Source organism: Geotrypetes seraphini, chromosome 5 (genome assembly GCF_902459505.1).
Source record: "Geotrypetes seraphini chromosome 5, aGeoSer1.1, whole genome shotgun sequence".
NCBI lineage: Eukaryota > Metazoa > Chordata > Amphibia > Gymnophiona > Dermophiidae > Geotrypetes > Geotrypetes seraphini.
In genome coordinates this window covers 19,668,018-19,690,325 of record NC_047088.1, presented here as the reverse complement: position 1 = coordinate 19,690,325, position 22,308 = coordinate 19,668,018, and the positions used below count along the sequence as shown (strand labels likewise).

The 22,308-nt window shown below is 42.3% G+C and overlaps 2 protein-coding genes across 5 annotated transcripts in view; one reads left to right on the top strand and one right to left on the bottom strand.

Annotated features, from left to right (window-relative positions):
- The first annotated feature begins 969 nt into the window (after positions 1-969).
- Positions 970-2,597, top strand: KCNE5 (potassium voltage-gated channel subfamily E regulatory subunit 5). Of its 2 annotated transcripts, none has more exons than XM_033946104.1 (2): positions 970-1,748; positions 2,149-2,597. In XM_033946104.1, exon 1 carries the CDS (start codon positions 1,309-1,311, stop codon positions 1,660-1,662), a length of 354 nt encoding a protein of 117 aa, XP_033801995.1. In that variant the 5' UTR covers positions 970-1,308; the 3' UTR covers positions 1,663-1,748; positions 2,149-2,597. The 2 variants fall into 2 exon arrangements, with proteins under 2 accessions (XP_033801995.1, XP_033801994.1); XM_033946103.1 differs by lacking the exon at positions 2,149-2,597 and adding an exon at positions 1,789-1,983 and having other exon boundaries at positions 970-1,745.
- Positions 2,598-15,325: 12,728 nt separating this feature from the next.
- The window catches only part of ACSL4 (acyl-CoA synthetase long chain family member 4), a 108,000-nt gene continuing 101,017 nt past the window's right edge, over positions 15,326-22,308 (bottom strand). For all 3 annotated transcript variants that reach the window (XM_033945480.1, XM_033945481.1, XM_033945482.1), the window contains exons 15-16: positions 21,139-21,296; positions 15,326-18,160 (exon numbers count right to left, since the gene is read on the bottom strand). In XM_033945480.1, coding sequence (XP_033801371.1) covers positions 18,003-18,160; positions 21,139-21,296 — 316 coding nt within the window. In that variant the 3' untranslated portion in view covers positions 15,326-18,002. The remainder of the gene's footprint in view (positions 18,161-21,138; positions 21,297-22,308) is intronic.

The following is a 22,308-nucleotide window of genomic DNA, read 5'->3' as shown; positions in this document are numbered from 1 at the left end:
GTCCCACGGGGACCCCCCCTCTGGCCCACGGGACTCTCACGGGGATGGAAGGCTTTGGAAGCAGGGTTCGACCATATAATATAATGGACACGTCAGCCTTAGTAAAAGAGGGAGTTTATAAGCTAATTACCTGAACAGAAAACAAAAAAAGGGTTCCACCAAAGAGATTCCACAAGGAAAACAGCAGTTGCAAACCCAAAAGAAACTGTGGAATTGATGATCCTGTCAGAAATAATTGCTGCTTTTTATGGGGACGGGCGGAGATGGAGGTAATTCCTTGTGAGGATGGGTGGGGACGGAGAGGATCCTGACGGGGATGGGTGGGGACAGAGAAGATCCTGACGGGGACGGAGAGGATACGGGCGGGGATGGGTGGGATTTCTGTCCCCGCACAACTCTCTACCTCTGACCTCACCTGTCTAAAGCTGCAGCCTTTTCTCCCCCCACCCTTCCTGACTTTTTCTTTCCTCTCCTTGCAGTATTCCACACCAAAGAGGAGAATACAACCCCACCTGTAACAATACAAAACTCAAGGAGAAAGTGCATCAGCCTCAAGAACAATCAATTTATTAAAAGCATCTAAATCACTAAAGCACATACAAGAAATGATGCAAACCCATCAGTCTTTGATCCTTTGTACACTGCTCCCTCTCCTCCCTCATGCCCCTAATTTTTGTAAGGTTTATGTCAATTACCCACCCACAAGAAAATTGCACCAGAGGAGACAGGATGCAGCAGAGAGAAGAGCCAGAGGCTGGCCAAAGGCAGCCAATCAGGACACTGCTATCACCAGCAACTTTACAGGACAGCAGGGAAGTGAGAGAGAGGAAAGCCGGCCCCAGTAGGGGGGGGGGGAGAAAAGAGAGACTGAACTGGGGAGGGGGGGAAGATTGGCAGATCTGGAGGGGGAGGGGCTGCTATTCTCTCTTCAACGGGCCCTGCTGGCCACGCCCCTACAGAAGAATTTGTAGAATGATTCTATCAATTTTAATGCTAATGTAATAAGTGTGTGTGATGTGCAGTAATTTGACTCCCCCCCACCCCAACCCAGCTTGCCTTCTGTGGTGCCTTCGCAAATACTGTAGTTCTGTCTAGAGATACCACACGGGTGGCAGGACTAGAAACTGTACCACAATTCGGGAGGGTTGGATTAGGTTGGAGCAAAAGGAGACGCAAAGAGCAAAGCGCCCGACCCGGATGGTCGGAGGCAAGTGAAAGCACGGCCGGGGGACGAGTCCACTTCAGCAGCAGGGGCGCCGCTCCCTTCTCGTCACCTCGCTCCTCCCCCTCGGCTCTCGCTTTCCCACCATGAACTGCAGCGAGGCGGCCAGGCTGAACTCTCTGCTGAGCAAAGTGCTGCAGGAGCTGCGGCCGCCCGACCCCCCCCGGAACGGCAGCCGGAGCGGCGGCGGCCGGGAGGCCGGGGGCGACGAAGCCTATCTCTACATCCTGCTCATCATGATCTTCTACGCCTGCCTGGCGGGGGCGCTCATCCTGGCTTACACCCGCTCCCGCAAGCAGGAGTCCAAGCACGACCCCTACCACTTGTACATCGAGAGGGGATGGAACGCGGCGCGGAGCAGAGACGGCGGGCCGGAGGCCGACGAGCCCCCGGACAGGGAGCAGCTCCTGGGTGCAGCGCTGCCCCCGACCAGAGCCTGAGCGGAGCCCAGCGAAAAGACAAAGTTATCCTGCCGGAACGTGGTAAAAGCCAGGATCCTCGTTGACTTGTATTGATCCGGAACATGGTAAAACCAGGATCCTCGTTGACTTGTATTGAGCCGGAACATGGTAAAACCAGGATCCTCGTTGACTTGTATTGAGCCGGAACATGGTAAAAACCAGGATCCTCATTCACTTGTATTGATCCGGAACATGGTAAAACCAGGATCCGCGTTGACTTGTATTGAGCCGGAACATGGTAAAAACCAGGATCCTTGTTGACTTGTATTGATCCGGAACATGGTAAAACCAGGATTTCCAGGATCCTCATTGACTTGCATTGATCCGGAACATGGTAAAATCAGGATCCTCATTGACTTGCATTGATCCGGAACATGGTAAAAACCAGGATCTTCTAAGACTTGTATTGAGCCGGAACATGGTAAAAACTAGGATCCTCGTTGACTTGTATTGATCCGGAACATGGTAAAACCAGGATCCTCGTTGACTTGTATTGAGCCGGAACATGGTAAAACCAGGATCCTCGTTGACTTGTATTGAGCCGGAACATGGTAAAAACCAGGATCCTCATTGACTTGTATTGATCCGGAACATGGTAAAAACCAGGATCCTCATTCACTTGTATTGATCCGGAACATGGTAAAAACCAGGATCCTTGTTGACTTGTATTGGTCCGGAACATGGTAAAAACCAGGATCTCCAGGATCCTCATTGACTTGTACTGAGATCCTGGTTAAAAAAAAGAAAAGCAGGATTTGCAGCAGTTACTCATATATTTCTTTATTTCATTTTATCTTCTTCAGCTTTCATACTTCATTTTGGTGTTCAAGCTAAACACATACATCAAGTAGGATTATGGTGACCGTAATTAAATGTTAATTTTGTGTTACACCAGAAAATAAAGTTTGCATACAAAAATCAACTCATCTCTCCCCCTCCGTTCTCTGTTTTTTGTTTGTTTTTCTGCCGCTGGGGGGGGGGGGAGTGGAGATGTAAATGGCTTTATTCAGTATTTAGAATCCATTTATGCTTGGTTAGTTACGGGGGTGCTGAAAAGTTCTCAGCCCAACCATCTTCCTAAATTCTGAGAGTTATTTTGCCACTAGCTGGAAAGAGTGTTACTGTATTTAATTTTGCAAAGTGTCAATTTGCAGAATTGTAACACTATGTTTTTTGACATTGTTTCAGGTCGTTAATTGAACCATGTCAATGAAACGTGAAATTAAGCTCTGAGCAGACATGAAGTTCCCATTCCTGCCTAAGTAAACTCCAAAGGAAATCCATGATTGTATGATGCAAACATTGAGAAGACAAATGCCCATCATACTCCACAGTGGAAATTTCAAGACTGAAGATGCAGCAAAGTCTGGGAGACCTCAAACAGTGGCATCTCCAGAAATTGTTCACCATGTCCATTGGCTAAAACAATTTCTGAGACATTACAGATATCCAGGACATGTGTTGGGTGTATAATCCACAAGCAGCTGGGTATGCAGTGGCTGTCAGTCAAGTGGGTGCCCAAATGTTTGAATGCTGATGAGAAACAAGGTTGAGTGGACACTTCCTAGTTGTTTTTTGTTGCCTTTTCAGCGAGCTGCTGCCAACATTTTGGAATGACTGAGGGGGGGGGGTGCTGAAAAGTTCTCCCCCAACCAATCAACTTCCTAAATTCTGAGCGCTATTTTGCCACTGTAGCTGAAAAGAGTGTTATCTTATTTCGCTAAGTGCCAATTTGCAGAAATGAAATTCTATGTTTTGACATGGTTTCAGATCATTGATTGAACCATATTCACAGTGGCATAGTAAGGGGGTGCGAATCGCCCCAGGCGCCAAGTCGGTGGGGGCACTGGCACCTCTTCACTATGCCCTGCCACACCACGCCACCCTACACTTTTGCCTATTGCTTGCAACAGCCTGGTTCCCCTCTGAATCACTTCCGGGTCACGGGACCAGGAAGTGATGTCAGAGGGACTCCATTGCTGGCACAAGGAGCATGCTATCGAAGCCACTCACGCTGGCAAAGATTGAGGTACGGGGTGAGGGGAGTGCAAGTGTGAAATGGGGGTGGAAGGAGTTGGGGGGAGTGTGTGGAAGGAAGAGGGGTGCAGAGAGGAAGGCACGGGGGGGGGGCACTTCCTACGCCACTGCACATCTACATCATTCTCTTCTTGGGCTGAGAACTTTTCAGCAACCCCTCATGTTACTGTTGATGAAACACGGTTACACCACTATGGTCCTGAGTCAAAACGACAGCCCATGCAATGGTAGCACTCAGGTTCTCCAAGGAAATTCAAGACCCAAAAGTCAGCAAGAAAAGTCATGGCCATAGTGTTTTGGGATCATGAAGGTGTTGTAAATGAATGACTATCTTCCGCGGGACCAAACATTTCATGCAGAATACTACTGTAACTTGCTTTGCCAATTAAAGGTGGCGTTGAACGAAAAAAAAAAAGGAGAGGGAAGTTGCGGATAGGAGTTCTGGATGTTTTGACACAGTTGGGGGGTTTCAGTGCATAGGCCATCCACCTGGCTCACCAGGGTTACAGTTTTTGAGCGATTCACAGATGGTTGCAGCACTATTTTAGTGACCAGACATCAGAGTATTTTTGGAAGGGTTACAGAAACTTCAGACATGATGTGCCAAGCATGTTGAACGTAGGAGTGAATATATGGATAACTTGTAGGTTTCATGGTCCACATCATTTCCTTCTTGGTTGGACCGACAACTCTTCCGTCCCCCTGCTCCTTCCCAGAGGATGTGGTAAGAGCGGATTGCGTAGCTGGTTTTAAGAAAGGTTTGGACAATTTCCTGGAGGTGAAGTCCACAGTCTGTTATTGAGGAAGACATGGGGGACACGAAAGATGAAGCAAATACATTTCTCATCCAACTTCGTATATATGAATACAAGACTATTCTCCCTAATTACACTATCACCAGTTCTTTGGCATTTGAGTCGTTCAGACCTATCTCTGGGTTCCTTGAAAAAGAACTTCGAAATATGGTCCATGTTGGGACCTGTTGAAATGTTTTAAAAGCTAAGTGGGAATTTTCTTTTACCCCCTTTTTTGGCATCGAAAACAGTTTTATTCACTTTTTGAATAGCACATTATTAATACTTTTTCACAAAATTCATACACAGGGATGGGGCGGTGGGTTCGGCGGTAGGAGCCTCGGCTCTTAGTCGAATTACACAATTCTGAGTGTATGTGAAATTCAATGTATGTATACATTTTACAAGCTAGGTATATGCAAAAAACAAAAGGAATTGACCCCAAAATATCCACAAAGAAGAAAATCCAGAGAAAACCAAAAAAACTCTGTGGAGTGGCGATGTTCCCAAATGGACTTTATTTGAAAGTATTAAAGGTCCACTGAAATCATCCACATAAAATAATTCCATCCACATAAGAGCCTTAAAGGACCTAGTCCGCTAGGGATACAGGACCCAACACGGTCCACGTTTCGACAAAAAGTCTTCTTCAGGGGTCCCTGGGGGTCCTATAAAGGTAAGTACGTGGGAAACAATTGTGTGGTGAACCGGAAGTGAGACCAGTGTTGGGTCCTGTATCCCTAGCGGACTAGGTCCTTTAAGGCTCTTATGTGGATGATTTCAGTGGACCTTTGGAACTTTGATACTTTCAAATAAAGTCCATTTGGGAACATCGTCACTCCACAGAGTTTTTTTGATTTTCACAAGCTAGGTATATAATTTATTTATTCACTCTCATTTCAGTAGTGTTATATCAAATTAATTTGACTTCCTAGTTTTTCACGCAAATTCACCTACTCTATTTATTGTGCCATAGAGAGAGAAGGCAGACAGGAGGGGTTACTGGTGCTGTGGACCTGCCTAATGACTTGCAGAATGAGGAGAGATGCTGCTCAGCTAAGACAGAGTCCCAAAATAATGTTGCTGCTGCTGTTGTGCCAAAGACGTGTCTCGGCTTTAATTTCAGTCATGTGGTTGTGATTAGCCACTACTAAGATAATTGTCTCACTGTTCAAGAAATCAAGGGATTATCTGCAGGAAAGGAAGATATGTTTAAATGATTTTTATTATTCCAGCAGTAAGAAGCAAATACAAACAGTAGTACCATTCAGGAAATAACATTTTCAACAACATAATCAGTTCCCCTCCCCTCCCCAAGAATCCATGGCCAGTCCAACAGCTGAAAGTGGGAATAAAATCTTAAAGATTCAAAAGTCTACTGCGAGCACGTGGTGTGAGGTCCTGCCAGAAGTGCTCCCACACCTGACAAAATTTGCGACCCGGGCCAAGAGTAGGAAAGGAAGATAAAGTTAGGGTTACTATATGGCTCCAGAAAAAGGAGGATGGATTGAACTATCCGGGTTTTGCTTCCACTCTCAATACTCCAAGTACTCAAAGTGCTTAACGTGCTCTCCAATTGTGTCCTATTGTTCAAGTTCAAATTCACTAATCAATATCCATGTGATCTAAGTACTGTCAGATAGTCTTCAGTCTCAACCTACTGCATACTACAATCATCTTCGTTTTTCTGGAGTCATATGGTAACCTTAGGTAAAGCCATAGGTTACGTGGGATCTGTGGTATTCCAACAGGAAGGTACTGTGGTTGTAATTGCCATGTTAGGGCCACACCAGGCTATAGAATGAGTCAATAACAAGGTGTACCACGGCGAATCCTCACAACACGTAAATGTTAAGAGTGATGGTAAAGGGAATGCTGCTTACAAAAAGTTGGGCACTGACATTGAATGCATCCCTTGAAAAAGATTTGTCTGCAATTTGTTTGTTGACTAGGGATGGGGGTTTGTTAGGCTATCTTAAAATATGTAAGGAGCAATTCTGTCACCTAGGCTGGCCAGTTGGGGTTTTCAGAATAAATAAGCATGAGATAGATATGCATACCAAGGAGGCAGCGAATGCAAATCTTAGGCTTCCATGGCATGATTGTTACAGTTGTCTGGATCTTGCCGCGTCTGGGTAAGTGCAGCTGACGTTTCAGCCATGTGGCTGTGGCTGTGGCTGTGGCTGTGGCTGCCTTCATGCTATGCTGTGAGGTCTGCAGTTTGTCTTATATAATATAGTTAGCTCTCAGACCTGAATAATTGGGGCAGAGGCACAGCCAGAACTTGGATTTTATGGGGGGGGGGGGGTACTAAAGGTGGACTGGGGGAGCTAAACATAAGGTAACCAGATTTCCTGATTTCCCCGACATGTCCTCCTTTTCTAGGACATGTCTGTGGGTCCAGATGGCTTTCCAAAACCCGGCACTTTGGATTTTGACAGGAAAGTCAGTTTGCGATTTGGATATTCCGAAAACTCAACTGGCTGGGTGTATCCCAAAGAGTGAGTTGAGAGCCACCCATCTAAGCAGCCACATTTACAAACCCCCTTCTAGATGTAAATGTGTAGAATACTATTCCACGGACTATCGCGTCTTCCGCTGCTCCCACCCCCTCTTCAATGAACTGAAATCTCCTCCCTCTCCCTCTTACTGTATTCTCCCATCCCACTTTCCTCAATAACCTACACATCCCTACTCCGGCTAACCTCAACGATATCATTCTTTGTCAATTGTTCATTATTGTTTGTGCACTGATTGTAACTCTGATATGTTTGTAACTTTGATTAATTGCTGTGAACCACCTAGAACTCCCTGGGTATGGTGGTATACAAAAATAAAGTTATTATTATTATTATTATTAATTACCCAGTGGCACAGCAAGGGTGAGATGCGCCCCTCCCCCGCCACACATGCACCCCCCTTCCCTTCCCCCATACCTCTGGTTGTTCACCTCTGTGAGCAACAAGAATTTCAACATGCTCCTCACAACCCCATCATCTCTCCTGCTGACATCACATCCTACGCGTGGCACCCAGAAGTGACATCAGCAGGAGACACGATGCGGTCGCAAGGAGCACGTTAAAGCGGTTGCCCACAGCGGGGGAAGGGGAGAGGTGGGACAAGGCAGGGGCGGAGAAGGGGTCCTGGTGCCCCCACCAAGACACCTGGGACAGACCCCCCCCCCCTCTTACTATGCTGCTGTACTTAACTACAAAAGTGCCAGCAGGGCACCTAAGCACTGTTCTGGGATGGTTTGTATAAGTGGCATACAGTGCAAGTACAAGAGGGGGATTTGGGCAGGGCTTCCAGTTGCACACCATGGACCTGATTCAACAAACAGCGCCTAACAGCGCCATGGTCAATCAAGCACTAGACGCTGTTTATAGAATCACACCTAGCAGCGATTAAGCAGGCTTTGGTGTCAGTGTTTTAGGCCAGGGTTTTCCAGACCTAAGTTACTGGCACCTAACACAGACACCTAATGATACCTAAGTAATGCCATGCAATCAGGCTCTCCAAGGCCAAGGAAATTCAAGAGCCAAATGCAAGCAGGAAAAGTCATGGCCGCAGTGTTTTGGGATCAGGAAGGTGTTGTAATGACTGACCATCCGTCAAGAAGCCAAACAGGGAGATATTCTATAAACAGCGCCAAAACTTAGGTGCCAGTAGGCGTCCTACCAGTTCCTCCGCTAAGTGAGAAATGCCATTTAAAATGGCAGAAAATGGTAAAAATAAAGTGCCTACCGATGCCTAAAGAAAAGGTGCTGGCATCGCACCTACATAGACATTTTCGTGCCGTTATGGGCTTGGCTAATGCTGGAAGTGGTGTTAGGCCCCATAAAGCGCCAACGTAGGCACGATGCATGGCTCCACCTCATTCCCATCTTGGTTGAGCTAAGACCTTTTTTAGCACCCCCTCATAATATATACATATTTTAAGCCATTTGCACTAGTATTCAGCCTCACTTCGTTATTGAATATGTTTAACCCTTTAATTGGCAGATGGTGAAACTGGCTGCTTTCCATCACTTGATGTTGAATGAGAGCCACAGTGCCAAGTAAATAGGCATTTGGGGGATGCAGATCTCCCAAAAGAGCCATAGAAGACACATGTTGCTTCTGAGCAAAAATGCCAAATAAAGGGTCAAGACAAAGTTAGGCAAGTTCCTGCTGAACAAGAACGTGCGCTGTTAGGGCTAGTCGCGGTTAGGGTGCTGGTCTTAGACCAGAGGGCTACTGCGTGAGCGGACTGCTGGGCGTGATGGAGCACTGGTCTGACCCAGCAGCGGCAATTCTTCTGTTAAAATAGTAACCAGAACCAGCACCTTCAGTGGATGCTCAGTTACAGGACTACCTTGTAAGGATTAACCCTGACCCCTACAATCAAAGGCCCTAAAGACTGACACTTCACCCTTGAACAATGACTATGATTCTATGGGAGCCCAGCTATTACTGAATCAGGGAACAAAAGCCATGAGATACCCCCTGCATGCCAATACACAGCACTGCTATGAACCAGCAGACGGGCATACAGCTTTGGCTTAAAAAACATCCTTTATACTAGAGTGCTTTTGGTAACTCTACATATTCAGTAGAGATGAACCTAGGGTTCCTTTCAGAAAATCTGGACCCTTAGTCCCAACCCAAGGCCCGCCTAATTAAGCCCACCCCCGCTGCCTGCTCATGTCGGGGAGGGAGGAAGTCTACGCATGCACGGACACTACGTGATGACATCACACGCATACGCATTGGCGTACTTCCACCCTGCCCGACACAGCTTTTCAAAACTCAGACAAAGTGCTGGGTTTTGAAAAGCCATCCGGACCCCTGGACATGTAACCCTAGATTAACCTTCATATAAATATAACATGGATCATTACAAAAGGGGTTAGAGCCGCTCTTATTTCTGTAGTCTTAACATGGGGATGTTTTAAAGCTACCTCACCCTGGGTGCCCAGCTGTCTATGTTTCGACAGTCAATGTGCTTTGGCAGAGCAGGCACTTCATGACCTGGCTTTCTTCTCTAGTTCTCATTTGCACGCAGGGACATAGGAGCCAACTTTCCAAAATGATTGGGGGTGCTAAACTTAATGGAAATTACTGCTCCCTGGACACAGTCAATGACTTTGTTCAATATTGGGGGGTGCTTAAGCACCCACAGAGCTGGCGCCTATGTGCAGCAAGGGTAAAACCACAACAGAATCTGCCTGTCCTGCCAAAATACTGTCTGCCTATGACACATGACCTGTTCTAATGCAAGAAATTCACATCATCACAATTAGAGAAGGCCCTTAAGGAGCATCTTGGCAAGGAGTGGGATTAGGGTAATTATCTGTGCCTTCTTTCTCCACCCATGGGCTATGTTTCATTTGGTTTGAGTTTCTCTGATGTATGCAAGACTTTGCTTTGTCTAGATTTGTAGAACAGCTTTTGGGCCTGCTCTTCTGTTCATAAAAGACTGCTTCAGTTCTTTAGTCTACAGTTACCCATCTAAAACATATTTATTAGCATAATTGGCATCTAAAACATACACAGCGGCATAGTAAGGGTAGGAGGTGCCCCCTCTGCTCCTTCCCACCCCATTCCACACTTGTGCTCTCCCTTCCTCCCGTACCTCTAAATCTTCACCAGTACGCGTGGCATCTCCAGCATGCTCCTCGTGCCAATGTTGGATTTCCCTCTGACGTCACTTCCTGGCCCCGTGATCTGGAAGTGATTCTGAGGGGCACCAGGCTGGTACGAGCAACAGGCAGACATTGCTCACGCCAGCAAAGATAATACAGAGCTATGGGGTGGGGGAAGGATGGCGCAAGCACAGCATGGCAGGGCAGAGAGGTGCCAGCACTCCCACACTCTCCTTACTACGCCACTGAGCATAGACACCTCACCGAGTCACACTTATCCGGTAACAGCCCTCAACAGAAGAAAGTAGAAGAATCCTTAAAGTCTATAGGGACAGCTTTTCAATTTGGTAGACTGGGCAATGCAATTTGGGGGCAGTACCAGCCCCTTCCCCTCCAGGCACTGTTAAACAGGATAGCAGGTAGTGGTGGTGTGGAATCTAGAGAAGGATAAGAGCGGGCCACTCTACTCCATAATCCAGCTTCTCCTTCTCTTGAATTTTTATCCCTCCCTTCTTATGCTATGAGTAGAAGAGAATGGCGTAAGGCTAGAGCAGACAGCAGAAAACCAAAGCACAAGTCACAGCTAACTTTAAAGGAGGAAAAAAAGGCCTCAGAGGTCCCTGGCAGACAATCAACTTCTGTCACCAATTACTGTTGTGACCAAATAGATTTTTCACTATCCAGCTCAAATCTATAAATATCCCTTAAAAAAAATTTTTTTAACTCATTGCTATAAATATTTTCATTTGACATCATAAGCAGCAAATGAATTACAAAAGTGAAAACGGGGATATTTAGTATTATATTGGGGGGAGAGATTTGCAGTTGCTGCTTTTTATAATTGTATTTTTAAGTTTTATCATCTTTTTTCTATTTTAATTAGAATTTACTTTGTAATTTATTATTTTCTTTGTATTTTACTTTCCTGTTGATTATGGAGCGCTTTTCTTTTCTGTTTAGTACTAGGTAAACCACTATGATGATGTATCGAATAGTGGTCTATAAATAGTAATAAACACAAGTAACTTTTTTCAGGCAGTCTTATAAACCCAAAGCCAGCCAGAGAGGCTCAACCAATCAGGAACCTTTGGCAACCTGCTTCCTGTTCTCCCCAGTGCAGCTAAAGTGAAAGGTGCAGGCTACAGCTGGCTCTGACCTGATATCGTCTGGAATATTTGGAAGCAAGTTTTGAACAAGACACCGTAAATAATGCAGTGCGTTGAGGTAATCAAACACATCGAAGGGTGTGGTAAACTGAAGCAGAATGTCAGTAATGCAACCGCATCCGCCCTCAGCCCCATTGCTTATACACGTGAAATGGCATATTAAGAAGCATCACAAAAATAGGAGAAAAAAACCCCCCACTCCTCGAAGAATCAAAACAAAACAGCACTATTCCTAGGGTTACCAGACTTCTGGATTTCCCTGGACATGTCCTTTTTTTAGAGGGCACGTCCGGGTGTCCAGACGGCTTTTCAAAACCCGGCACTTTGTCCGGGTTTTGAAAAGCTGGTGAGACCAACTCAATGACCTTCTGTTGTGCAGGGGTTAAACTGTGGAATTCACTCGTACGTCAATTGTGAAAATGTTGTGAAAAGGGCAATTTTAGGAAATTACTTAAAATGCAGTGTTTGTAAATGTTTTTTTCTAGATATTGATCTCTCATGACTGCTGAGTTTTGAAAAAAAAATTTCCATGATTCTTTGTTAAAACCTTTTTTTGGCTTTCATCCTTCCACTGCTGACTCTGAGGATTATTTGTCTGTGCTTGTCTGATTTTATTTGTTTTATAGAATTATGCATGTAATATTATGTAAACCGTTTAGGTTTTAAACGGTATAGAAATTTTTTTAATAAATAAATCTAGTCTGCCCATCAGCAGTAACCATTATCTCTTCCTCTCTCTAAGAGATCCCAGGCCTTCTTGAATTCAGACAGAATCTGTCTTCACCACTTCTTCAGGAAGACTGTTCTATGCATCTAGCATCCTTTCTGTAAAAAAGATTTAATTTTTCAGCTCTATTAAGAAATTATTAAGAACTTATTATTTGGATTTTATTCAGATAGTGAGTTCCGAGTTTCCTCTTCTTGCCTCCAGCCCCCTTTCTTAATTAATTGGGCTAGTTATAATACATTGTAATTTTCTTAACTATTGCATCTGAATATTTGATATGTTTTTCTTATATTTATATATTTTTACTGATGGAATGTATTTTCTGTTTTAAACTTTTACACTTGTGGTAACATTGTGAATTCAAATAAATAAATATTTTTTTTAAACCTATTATAAAATTACTCCCAGAATGTGACTTTATAAGTCTTCGGCTTGAATGAATTTGTGCTTACTTTTCTGCAGAGAACCTCTTGATTCACCCAATTGCTCCTACTTACAGGGGGCCCCCACAGACCATACTCACTGCCTAGCCATCTCCTTCCTAGAAAACTGGAAAGTTCTTCTGGAGGCTGTTATAGGGGAAAACACCCTCTAGGGATTTAAGACCAAGTTGGACGGGTTCCTGTTGAACCAAAACATAAGCAGGTAGAGCTGGTCTCAGGGCTCTGGTCTTTGATCTGGGGGCCACCGCAGGAGCGGACTGCTGGGCACGATGAACCACTGATCTGACCCAGCAGCGGCAAATTCTTGTGTTCTTAAAGTTACTTAGGCATAGTCTTATACATGAGTCACAAACATAATCAAATAATCTGTGTCTGTTGCTATCACCTCTGTTGGAACCATTCCAAGCAACCTCTCCCCTTATCAGCAGTCTCTCCTTCCATCTTCTCATCAGGATCCCTTGTATTTTGAGCTTCTTACCACCTCCTAGTGTCAATAGCTGGACTTGCCAATTTCAGTGCCATGGCCAGATGAAAATGATTTTTTTTTTATGGCTAAGAGGATTATTTTTTAATTCTTTGTGGATAATTTTAATTTCCCATTGCCCTCTAAGAAGGAACACATTTGAGCACAAAATTCTCAAAGGATGTTGATTCTGTTTTGGAACTGAATTTGTATTTCTTACTTGTTTATATAACTACCAGTCCACATGCCATGTGAAATCCAGAAGCCTTTATAAGGAGGCATGAATAAACTGCATACCTCAACATATATAATAAAACGCGTATGCGCACTCGCGCCGCGTGTTCCCTGATCTGTTGCGGTGGCACGAGTGCGCATGCGCGCTTACTACGTCACCAGGGATGAGCAGAAGACTCCGTCAGCAATTGCACTGGCCGGCCGACACCGGAGCAGGCCAGCGTGCCTCCACTGCAGCTCCAAAGATCTGCTGCCGAAACAAACTCCACCCCAGCATGAAGGGAAGGGTCCGGCCAGCCGGAGGCAGAAGGAAACAACTAAAACTAACACTTCCGGGGCAGGCAGATAGCGCGGTAAGGCTGAGCCGCACCTGCGTCAAAGAAGGCTTCCGACGCAGGCGGCGGTCGTGAGAGGAGCCGCCGGAGACGGCCAGAACGTGGGAAGGCGGGTAGGGAAGTCAAAAGACTATGCCGCTAAGTTTTTAAAGTCATGAATAGCTGACGGCCATGAAGTATGCAGGCGGCATACTTCACGACCGACGGCTTTTCAAACCCCCCCAGCACCGTCGCCGCTGAACCTTTGAAAACCCTCCACCCCCACCAGCACTGCCGGCTGCGGTTAAGGCCTGGCTTCTTACTAATCCAAGCAAGCACCTTGCACTATCAGTGTTGAAGTAACTGCCAGCGTGTGATGTCACCTTGAGGTAATTGCAGGTCTGAGGCAAGCCAGAGCACAATGAAACAAGATTTATTACTCTTCTAAGGGAACAGAGGGGGAGGGAAGAAGAGATGGCAGGGCATGGAAGGAAGGAGGAAGGTATGCCAGACCAGGGGGAAAGGAAGGAGGAGATGCCATATGAAACAGAGAGAGAGGGCAGACACTGGATGGAAAGAGAAGAGAGGGCAGTGAATGGAAGAGGCAAGACAGAGGATGAATAGTAGCTAGAAGGGATAGAGAGAGGGAGACAGACAATGAATGGAAGTGTGGGGGAGAGGAGGGACAGCTGCTGAATGGAAGTCTGAGGGATAAGGGGAGCAGACTTGGAAGGAAGTGGGGAGGAGACAGAAAAATGGGCACATGTGAGGGAAGAGGATAGAGTTAGAAATAAAGATAGACAGACAGGGGGCCAGGGAGAAAGACAGAAAGAATTACAAACAGCGTCCAAGGAGAGAGAGACAAATAAAAAAACAACAACAGACAGACATTACTCTAGCACCCATTAATGTAACAGGCTGGAGGGGGTGGTAACAGGAAGGGAGCCCTACTGCTGGACAGGGGAAGCAGAGAACAGGTGCTGCTGGGCAGGGGGAAGGTAAAATGAAGGGAGAAGGGCTGGACAGTCAAGGAAAGAGAGACACAGAAAGAAAGACAGACAGAAAGCAGCCAAGGAGAGAAAATGAAAAAAGAAACACAAAGACACACATCTGTTCTAGCATCCGTTAATGTAACGGGCCTAAAGACTAGTATATAATATCAAGATAACGGGTTACAATATGTGATTCAATCCTAACAACATATACTGAAACACATATCAATATATATTTCTTAGTAATCCACAGGCGGTAGGTGAAGAGGTATGTTTTTATGGCTTTCCTAAAGTTCACCTTCCTTATTTACATAATAAAGCCATTTAATTAATTTACATTTAATTAGTACCATAAATTAATTTAATAGAAATAGTGTAGGGGAAGGAGACCTGTATTACCCAGAGCTAAGGAGGAAGGTGACAACTGTTGGCTATATTATATTGTATGTTCCGATGGTTAGGCATTTATATGCTTTTTATACATACGAGGTTCTCTCTTATTTCTACCACATATTCGATACGTTGTCAAGCTTCTCGCTGCCTAGGCTCTTCCCTTCACAGTTCACCCTACCATCACAATTACTTGGAAAACACTCGCCCATCAATATTTTAGTGCTTTAGGACAGATACTTTGCAACAACTTCCCATTTGATTTACATTTTTGCTAAGATGGTTTGAGTTGCAATTCAAAATTCAACACAATAAAAATAAAGGTATGACACGTTTACATTTTAAGAGATCATGTTGATCCAGGCATACACGGGAAAACGTAAATCCTGGAGAGAAAAAAAGTGTGTGATGATGGGGGAGATTGTAAGGAATGAAATTACACAGCTTCAAATACATACTTCTACAGAATAAATAAATGCATTTTATTTGTATTTTTTTTGCTTGAACAGTACTCCTGCATTTCTATCCACAACAGATGTTATAATCTCAGTCAACTGAAAAAAAATAAAAATTGCAGATCACAGAAGACAAATAGGATTGATAGACTGCAAATTTCATGTTTACTATAACAATCACAAACTGCTCTGCTCTTCTACGATTTGGGAATGCATATTCAGTAAACAAACATTGCAGGTCTGGTTCAGGACCAGGTACAGTGGTTGTATTGTTGCCAAGTGCTCAAATTGCAGCTGAAGTTGTACAGTGGAGAGAGAACAAATAGTGCAAAACATACCAAAAACGTGGGAGGGGGTAGAAGTGCGAAAAGATGAAAATGTCAGGGCCATCGTAATCAAAAGTAATGCTTTCCCTTATCTGAAAACACACTTGTATGTATTTTGAAAAGGGGTTGGGGTCCCTTTGGTGGTCATTAGTTTCTCAGCCACTTGTCAAAATCACTTCTCATTCCAAAAGACAAGTTTATACACATGCAAGGTTGGCAGTGCTCTCAGCTTCCTGGTTTGAAAGAGGTTTCCATAGCGGTCGCGCATAGATGGTAGTCCACAATTTTTAAAAAAATTTTTTTTGCAATTATTAAAAAAACAAACAAACAAACAACCCAAACTAACCCCCACACACACATTAAGAAGTCCAAGAAAAAGTTTGGTCACAAGAATATGGATAAATAGTTGTGAACAACAATCAAGTGAGGATGGGATCTGTAATTCTAACCATAGAAATGCTTATTGTGCGAGTAAAATACAAAGAAAAATCAAACACTTCATAGAAGGAAAAATACACTGACCCCAAAACAGCTAAATACTGTAAGATCGAAACCAGACATCTACAAAAACACCTTCATTTTTTGTTTGTAACCTTAATAGCAATTTTTCCTGTGGGCATCATATACATATACGAGGAATATATTTTGCTTAATAAATATGTTAACCCCTGAAGGAATTTTTCTGGACATCTGTATAACATACATGAAATGATTATTAAGACAAAGTGCTTGCTTTTTACAGTATTTGCTCCACAGGTTAACCTCTAGCAGGGACACGTGAGCCCAACAGCACTCGACTGTACAACGTATGCGTGACATCAAAGCAAGGCCCCCTTTTATTAAACCACGCACTCAAGTGCTGTGCAGCAAATGCTCCGATGCCCATTCAGTTCCTATGGGTGTCGAAGCACTTGGCATGCTGGCCCGCGCTGTCAAGCTTAGTAAAAAAATTTTAAAAAGAGGGGGGGGGGTAAGTTATTGCGCATAACAGCAAAATTGTTTCCTCAGCACCTCAAGAATTTCCAGTTTTCAGTAAATTATTTTAACACAGAAATAAAATCAGCAGCAATTTTTTCATTCAAAATGTGCTGATGAACGAGATCCCCATCTGAAGCTAACCAAAATTTAAAGCAGCACTCCTACATGGTTGAATGTCTCGGAACATTGTATATGAACTGCTGTCATATACAAAAGGCTTTTAAGATAGTTAACCTATACATTGAAAAAAAACATCTTCCAAATAGTGTCTGAGCCTCTCTTTCCTTCTTACAATTCAGGGTCTAACTAGAAAGCAGACCGGAGTACATCCATTGACTGGAACTGAAGGGCATCTAAAAACCATGCATAGGTTTATTCTGTTAAAGTTTATTCTGCATTTCAAAAACTTGCCTCCCCTCCTGCCCCTCTCTAGTAAAATCTCTTAAGCATTTAAGCACCCAGAGTGCTTATAGGGAGAATGTGTGATGTATGAGCTCCATTTCAAAAGACCATCATTTTATGTACACACACACAAATCAACTATGAAGAACTGCTCTGCAAAACAATCTTGTATCTTCTACATTAACCTCCTTCTATAGATTATGTTGATCTCATTCATATAGGGTCTGCTATGCATCCCTGCTAGACAGCTATCAATAGTCACCATTCAGCTGCTGTGCAAAAGATCCCTTTCAATGAAAGGAAATGGAGGCTTTGAGCAACCATACGATTCATCACCTCTGAGGGCTGCCAGCATTATTCTAATAATTCCATTCACAGTTCAAAAGCAATTAATTCATTTGAACTGGTTTTCTACAGTAACCCTAAGAGGACGAAAAAGGACAACTGAATCCCCCCCATACTGACCTTATATAGTTATCATGAAACACTAAACTGTAAGGCAATAGAAAGAATTTTTGATGCACTCTATTGGAGATTAAAATCACATTTTGGGGCGGGGAGGGGGGGTCCAATATATTAAAAGATAGTTCCAGAAACAAAATAGACAATGTGCCTAAAATGTGTGTACCTTCTATGGACTTTGTTTCAGGTTCTAACACCAGGCTTCCAACAACAACAAAAAAAACCAAGACACCCCAGAGTGCACAAACAGAATAGAGAAAAATAAATATGTACACAGAATTTATAAAAAGAAAAACAAAATTGGATGTCACCCCGTGAAGATTTGGTATTTGTTTTCAGAATGATACTTCAATATCAGAAATGAAACTCAAAATAAGAAAACTGCAAATATGTACACTGTCATAAGTTACAATACACACAAAATGCCCAATCTGTACAGTCTCTAAAGCTTTCCGATGCTTTGTTCATATTTAAACATATTGCAAGAAGTGTCTGTAGAGCCAAACCTGGCTCTATTTGCCCCCATACATTCTCTCAATATCAGTGAGGTAATGATTCTTCAGTTCTTTCCTTTTCAATTTGAAAGCATCCGTCACCAAACCAGTTTCTGGGGTCCATGGCTCCGGGCTTAAGCACACCTTGATTGGTATTTCAAATCGCTCCAGTTTCACTAGAAGGGAAGGAAAAAAAGGTAATAAGTTATTTTGATTTCTATCCTGTTGTCCCCAACGGGCTCAAAATAGGCTATAGGTTTAACATATAACATATATAATATAAAGTTAACGGGTTACAATACATGATTCAATCGAGACACATATCATTATACATTTCTTTGTAATCCATAGGCCGTAGGTGAAGAGGTATGTTTTTACTGCTTTCCTAAAGTTCACCTTTCTTATTTACATAATAAAGCCATTTAATTAATTAACATTTAATTAGTACCATAAATTAATTTAATAGAAATAGTGTAGAAGAATTTATAATAGTTATGGGATAGGATGGGGGAGGCATATAGATCGATTTGTTTCTTGAAAGAGTATTAAGTGTTGTCTTAAATATAAAATGTATTTAATTTGTATTGCACTTATTGAAAATATTGAAAATGAATAAATAATTTCTTTTTAAAAAAGAAGAAATAGTGTAGGGGAAGGAGACCTGTATTACCCAGAGCTAAGGAGGAAGGTGACAACTGTTGGCTATATTATATTGTATGTTCCGATGGTTAGGCATTTATATGCTTTTTATACATACGAGGTTCTCTCTTATTTCTACCACATATTCGATACGTTGTCAAGCTTCTCGCTGCCTAGGCTCTTCCCTTCACAGTTCACCCTACCATCACAATTACTTGGAAAACACTCACCCATCAATATTTTAGTGCTTTAGGACAGAATCTTTGCAACAATTTCCTACTTGATTTACATTTTTGCTAAGATGGTTTGAGCTGTAATTCAAGTCTTTTTTTTTTTTTTTTTTAAGTTATTTGACATCCAATTTGGATTTGTAGATAAGCACAATAAACAGAGGGTCTATTCTTAACCTATTCCTTTCTTTTTAAGATGGTAGTTTTTTTTAATACCTTCTGATGGTACACTTCAATTGGTGGTATATCAAATGGTAAATAAAGTTACTTAAACTTACTTTGTGCATTACATGTTAAATGTAGGGACTCTTGGTAAGCTTTGCTAAGAAATGAACTTAGTGCACCCTTAAGCAGGTCTCTTTTGCACACTAAGCCCATTTCTTTTGAAAAAGCCTTTTAAAAAAATATTTGTTCCATTATGGGGGAGTGTGTGGCGCAGTGGTTAGAGCTAGTGTCTCAGCACCCTGAAGTTGGGGGTTCAAATCCCACACTGATCCTTGTGACCCTAGGCAAGTCACTTAATCCCCCATTGCCCCAGGTACATTAGGTAGAGTGTGAGTCCACTGCGACGGATAGGGAAAAATGCTTGAGTACCTGAATATAAAACCACTTAGGCTATAAGTGGTACATTACTAAATAAATAAATTTCAATTAGCAAGCAAAACACAGGTGCCCTAAGCATGTACTGATGGACACAAGCTCATTGGTTACCACTTCCACATCTACTCTTTGCCCAACCTCCACTCGACACATTGGCTTCCAGTTATCCATAGGATAACATATAAACTTTGTTTGCTTACCTTCAAATCCCTTCTCAATAAAACACCAGTATTCATATATAAATGCCTAATTCCATATAATCCTGTCAGAGCTTTAAGATCAAATGAACAAAATTTATTAACTATCCCTTCACTTAAGATCATAAATACAAGATGCCAATTTATTTTTTCAGTAACCGCGCCACAGACCTGGAATGCTCTTCCAATTTATTTACGAAGGGAGCAGGACCTAGGAAGATTCAAAAGTAATTTAAAAACATTTCTTTTTAAAGATGCCTTTGATATTTAATTTCTTAATACCCAGGTCATTGATATTACTCTATTAATATGCTTTTATTTTTTGTTCCCTTATGTACCTTTCCTTTTTTGTTCTACTTTCCTATATTAAATTGTATTTCATTATCCCTTTTTTACCTTATGTTATGAATATGATGAGTTAATTTTTAACCTATTGTATTGTTTTAAGTTTGTATTGTATTGTATTGTTCCCCTTTGAATGTATTTTAAATTGTTCATCGCTTAGAACTATGATTAAGCGATTAATCAAAAGAATTAATAAACTTGAAACTTGACACATCCCCTCAAAAATTGCTTTACTCCGATTAAGCAACTAGGCAGCCTCTGTAGCACAACTTCTGTGCTGGAAGCCTAATGCATGAAATGCATTCAAGTGTGAGCTCCCAGGGAGAGAATCCAGGCTCCCAATTTCCTGTTGACAGCTTAGGGGTAGTGTGTTTGCATAGGTATTACTTAGGGCTACATTTACAGATGAACACTGCTATGTTAATGCGCATAAAATGGGTCCTTATCATTGACCAAAGTTGTGGATTACCTTCTTGGTTTAATAAAGCCTGCATCAGTAACATCAGACTCTAGTTTCTTTTGTTTTGGACTTTTACCTTTCTGTGGATTCAAGGGGTTAACCCTTTGGTTGCTAAAATGGCACCTGTAACATGTTAGCACACTTCTATAAAAAAATTACCTCATTAAGGGATAGATTTACTGCAGGGTGTCTAGGTAAAAAAAAAAAAAAAAAGAAGCAGTTGGGGGGGGGGTACAAGTGAGGTTTCATCATACTTTGGAATAAGCACCATGAAACAGAGCACTGCTTGGAACATGATCATGTCAGGTTTTGGGGTACAATTACACTGCAAGCTAAGCGGTGCTTCTTTTTTCACCATTACAATTTGCTTTTGTTTTTTTTTACTAAATTCTGATCCAATGACATTGATATGCTTTTGCAATTTGAAAGTATTTTCTACAAAAATTTCTAAAAAATATATATATACATAGTCCCACCGAGGGCTATGCTTCTGTGATTTGACAAAGTGAATTGGGAATATAAAGCAGGAAGAAACTTCCCTAGATAAGGGCGAATCAACTTGCACTACATTATTTATGGTACACTAACAAAATTATGCTAATAACTGGCCATCCCTAAGAGGGCGTTCTGTAAATGTATACTGTAAAAAGAGTTCAGGACACAAACATATCATTAGAACTTACTTGTATTAGCTACTTCCTTAATCTCCTTTAGTACTTCATGCTCCATAGTGGAATGGTTACAGATATCTTCCCACGACCCCTCTACTCCCTTCAGCTGGGCTAATGTGGTTAGCTTCTTCTGATTTGGAACCACAAAGCTGATCACATATGACTGGTGACTGTAATGGCATTCAGAGATAAATTAGTGTTCCAAGAAGAAATATCAGCTGCACACAATTCTGAGTAAACAGATAAATATACATTTAACAGTCATCAATATTTTTCAACTCAAATGTTATTTTTTTTTTTAATTTTTTAAAAATTCTTTATTCATTTTCAAATCAAAACAACAAGTGCACAAAAATACATCATACAAGTAATTCCAATATAGCACTATAATTTCTAACACATAAAATCTAGTAGTGTAATAACCCCACCCACCCTTCATCACATTTTCAACTAAAATAGAATATACACATGGTATATACCATATTATAACATATCTTGTAAAATTACTCCCCAACTCCACCCTCCCCCTTGAGTGTGCTAAATACAGCTAAGAAAGAAAAGGAAAGGAAAAGAAAAGAACTAATGACTATTCATGGCAATACTTTGCCAATGGCCCCCATATCTTTACAAAGTTATTATATGTCCCTTATTCAGCTCAAATGTTATGATTTAATTTCTGTAAGTATATTTGCTGAATTATTTTTTTTGTACTCAGATTCAAATGCTTGTTTTACTTAAATGGAGCCCACCACAGGTCCAGTTTTTGAGCTGGTAAAGTGTTATTAGGATTTCAAAATCTGACATGGCAAACTCTGGCTTCCAAAATTAAAAGTTGCCCACAGTAAATGCCTAACACATGAAGGAAGCAATTCTATAAAAAGGTCAGCAAAACTGGAGCCAGAATGTGTGTAAATGAGCAGAAACCAGCACATACATGCATAAATGCCATTATTCCAAATTCCATAACTAGATGCGGATTCTGCAGGCTGGTGACAAAGTGGGGGGGGAAGGGTGGCTGCCTGTTTTCTAACGGGCACACTTGTGGCAGGGGTCATCCAAAGCTTTGAAGCAACAGGTACAAGTACTCAAAGTACGCAAACATGCACCACCAGGATGGTCTCAGGACTCAAGGATCTCCCGTATGAGGAACGACTGGGTAAGTTGCAGCTGTACTCACTCGAG

Coding starts and splice junctions, on each gene's coding strand:
- KCNE5 (XM_033946104.1), top strand. CDS start 1,309: ATGAACTGCAGCGAGGCGGCCAGGCTGAACTCTCTGCTGAGCAAAGTG.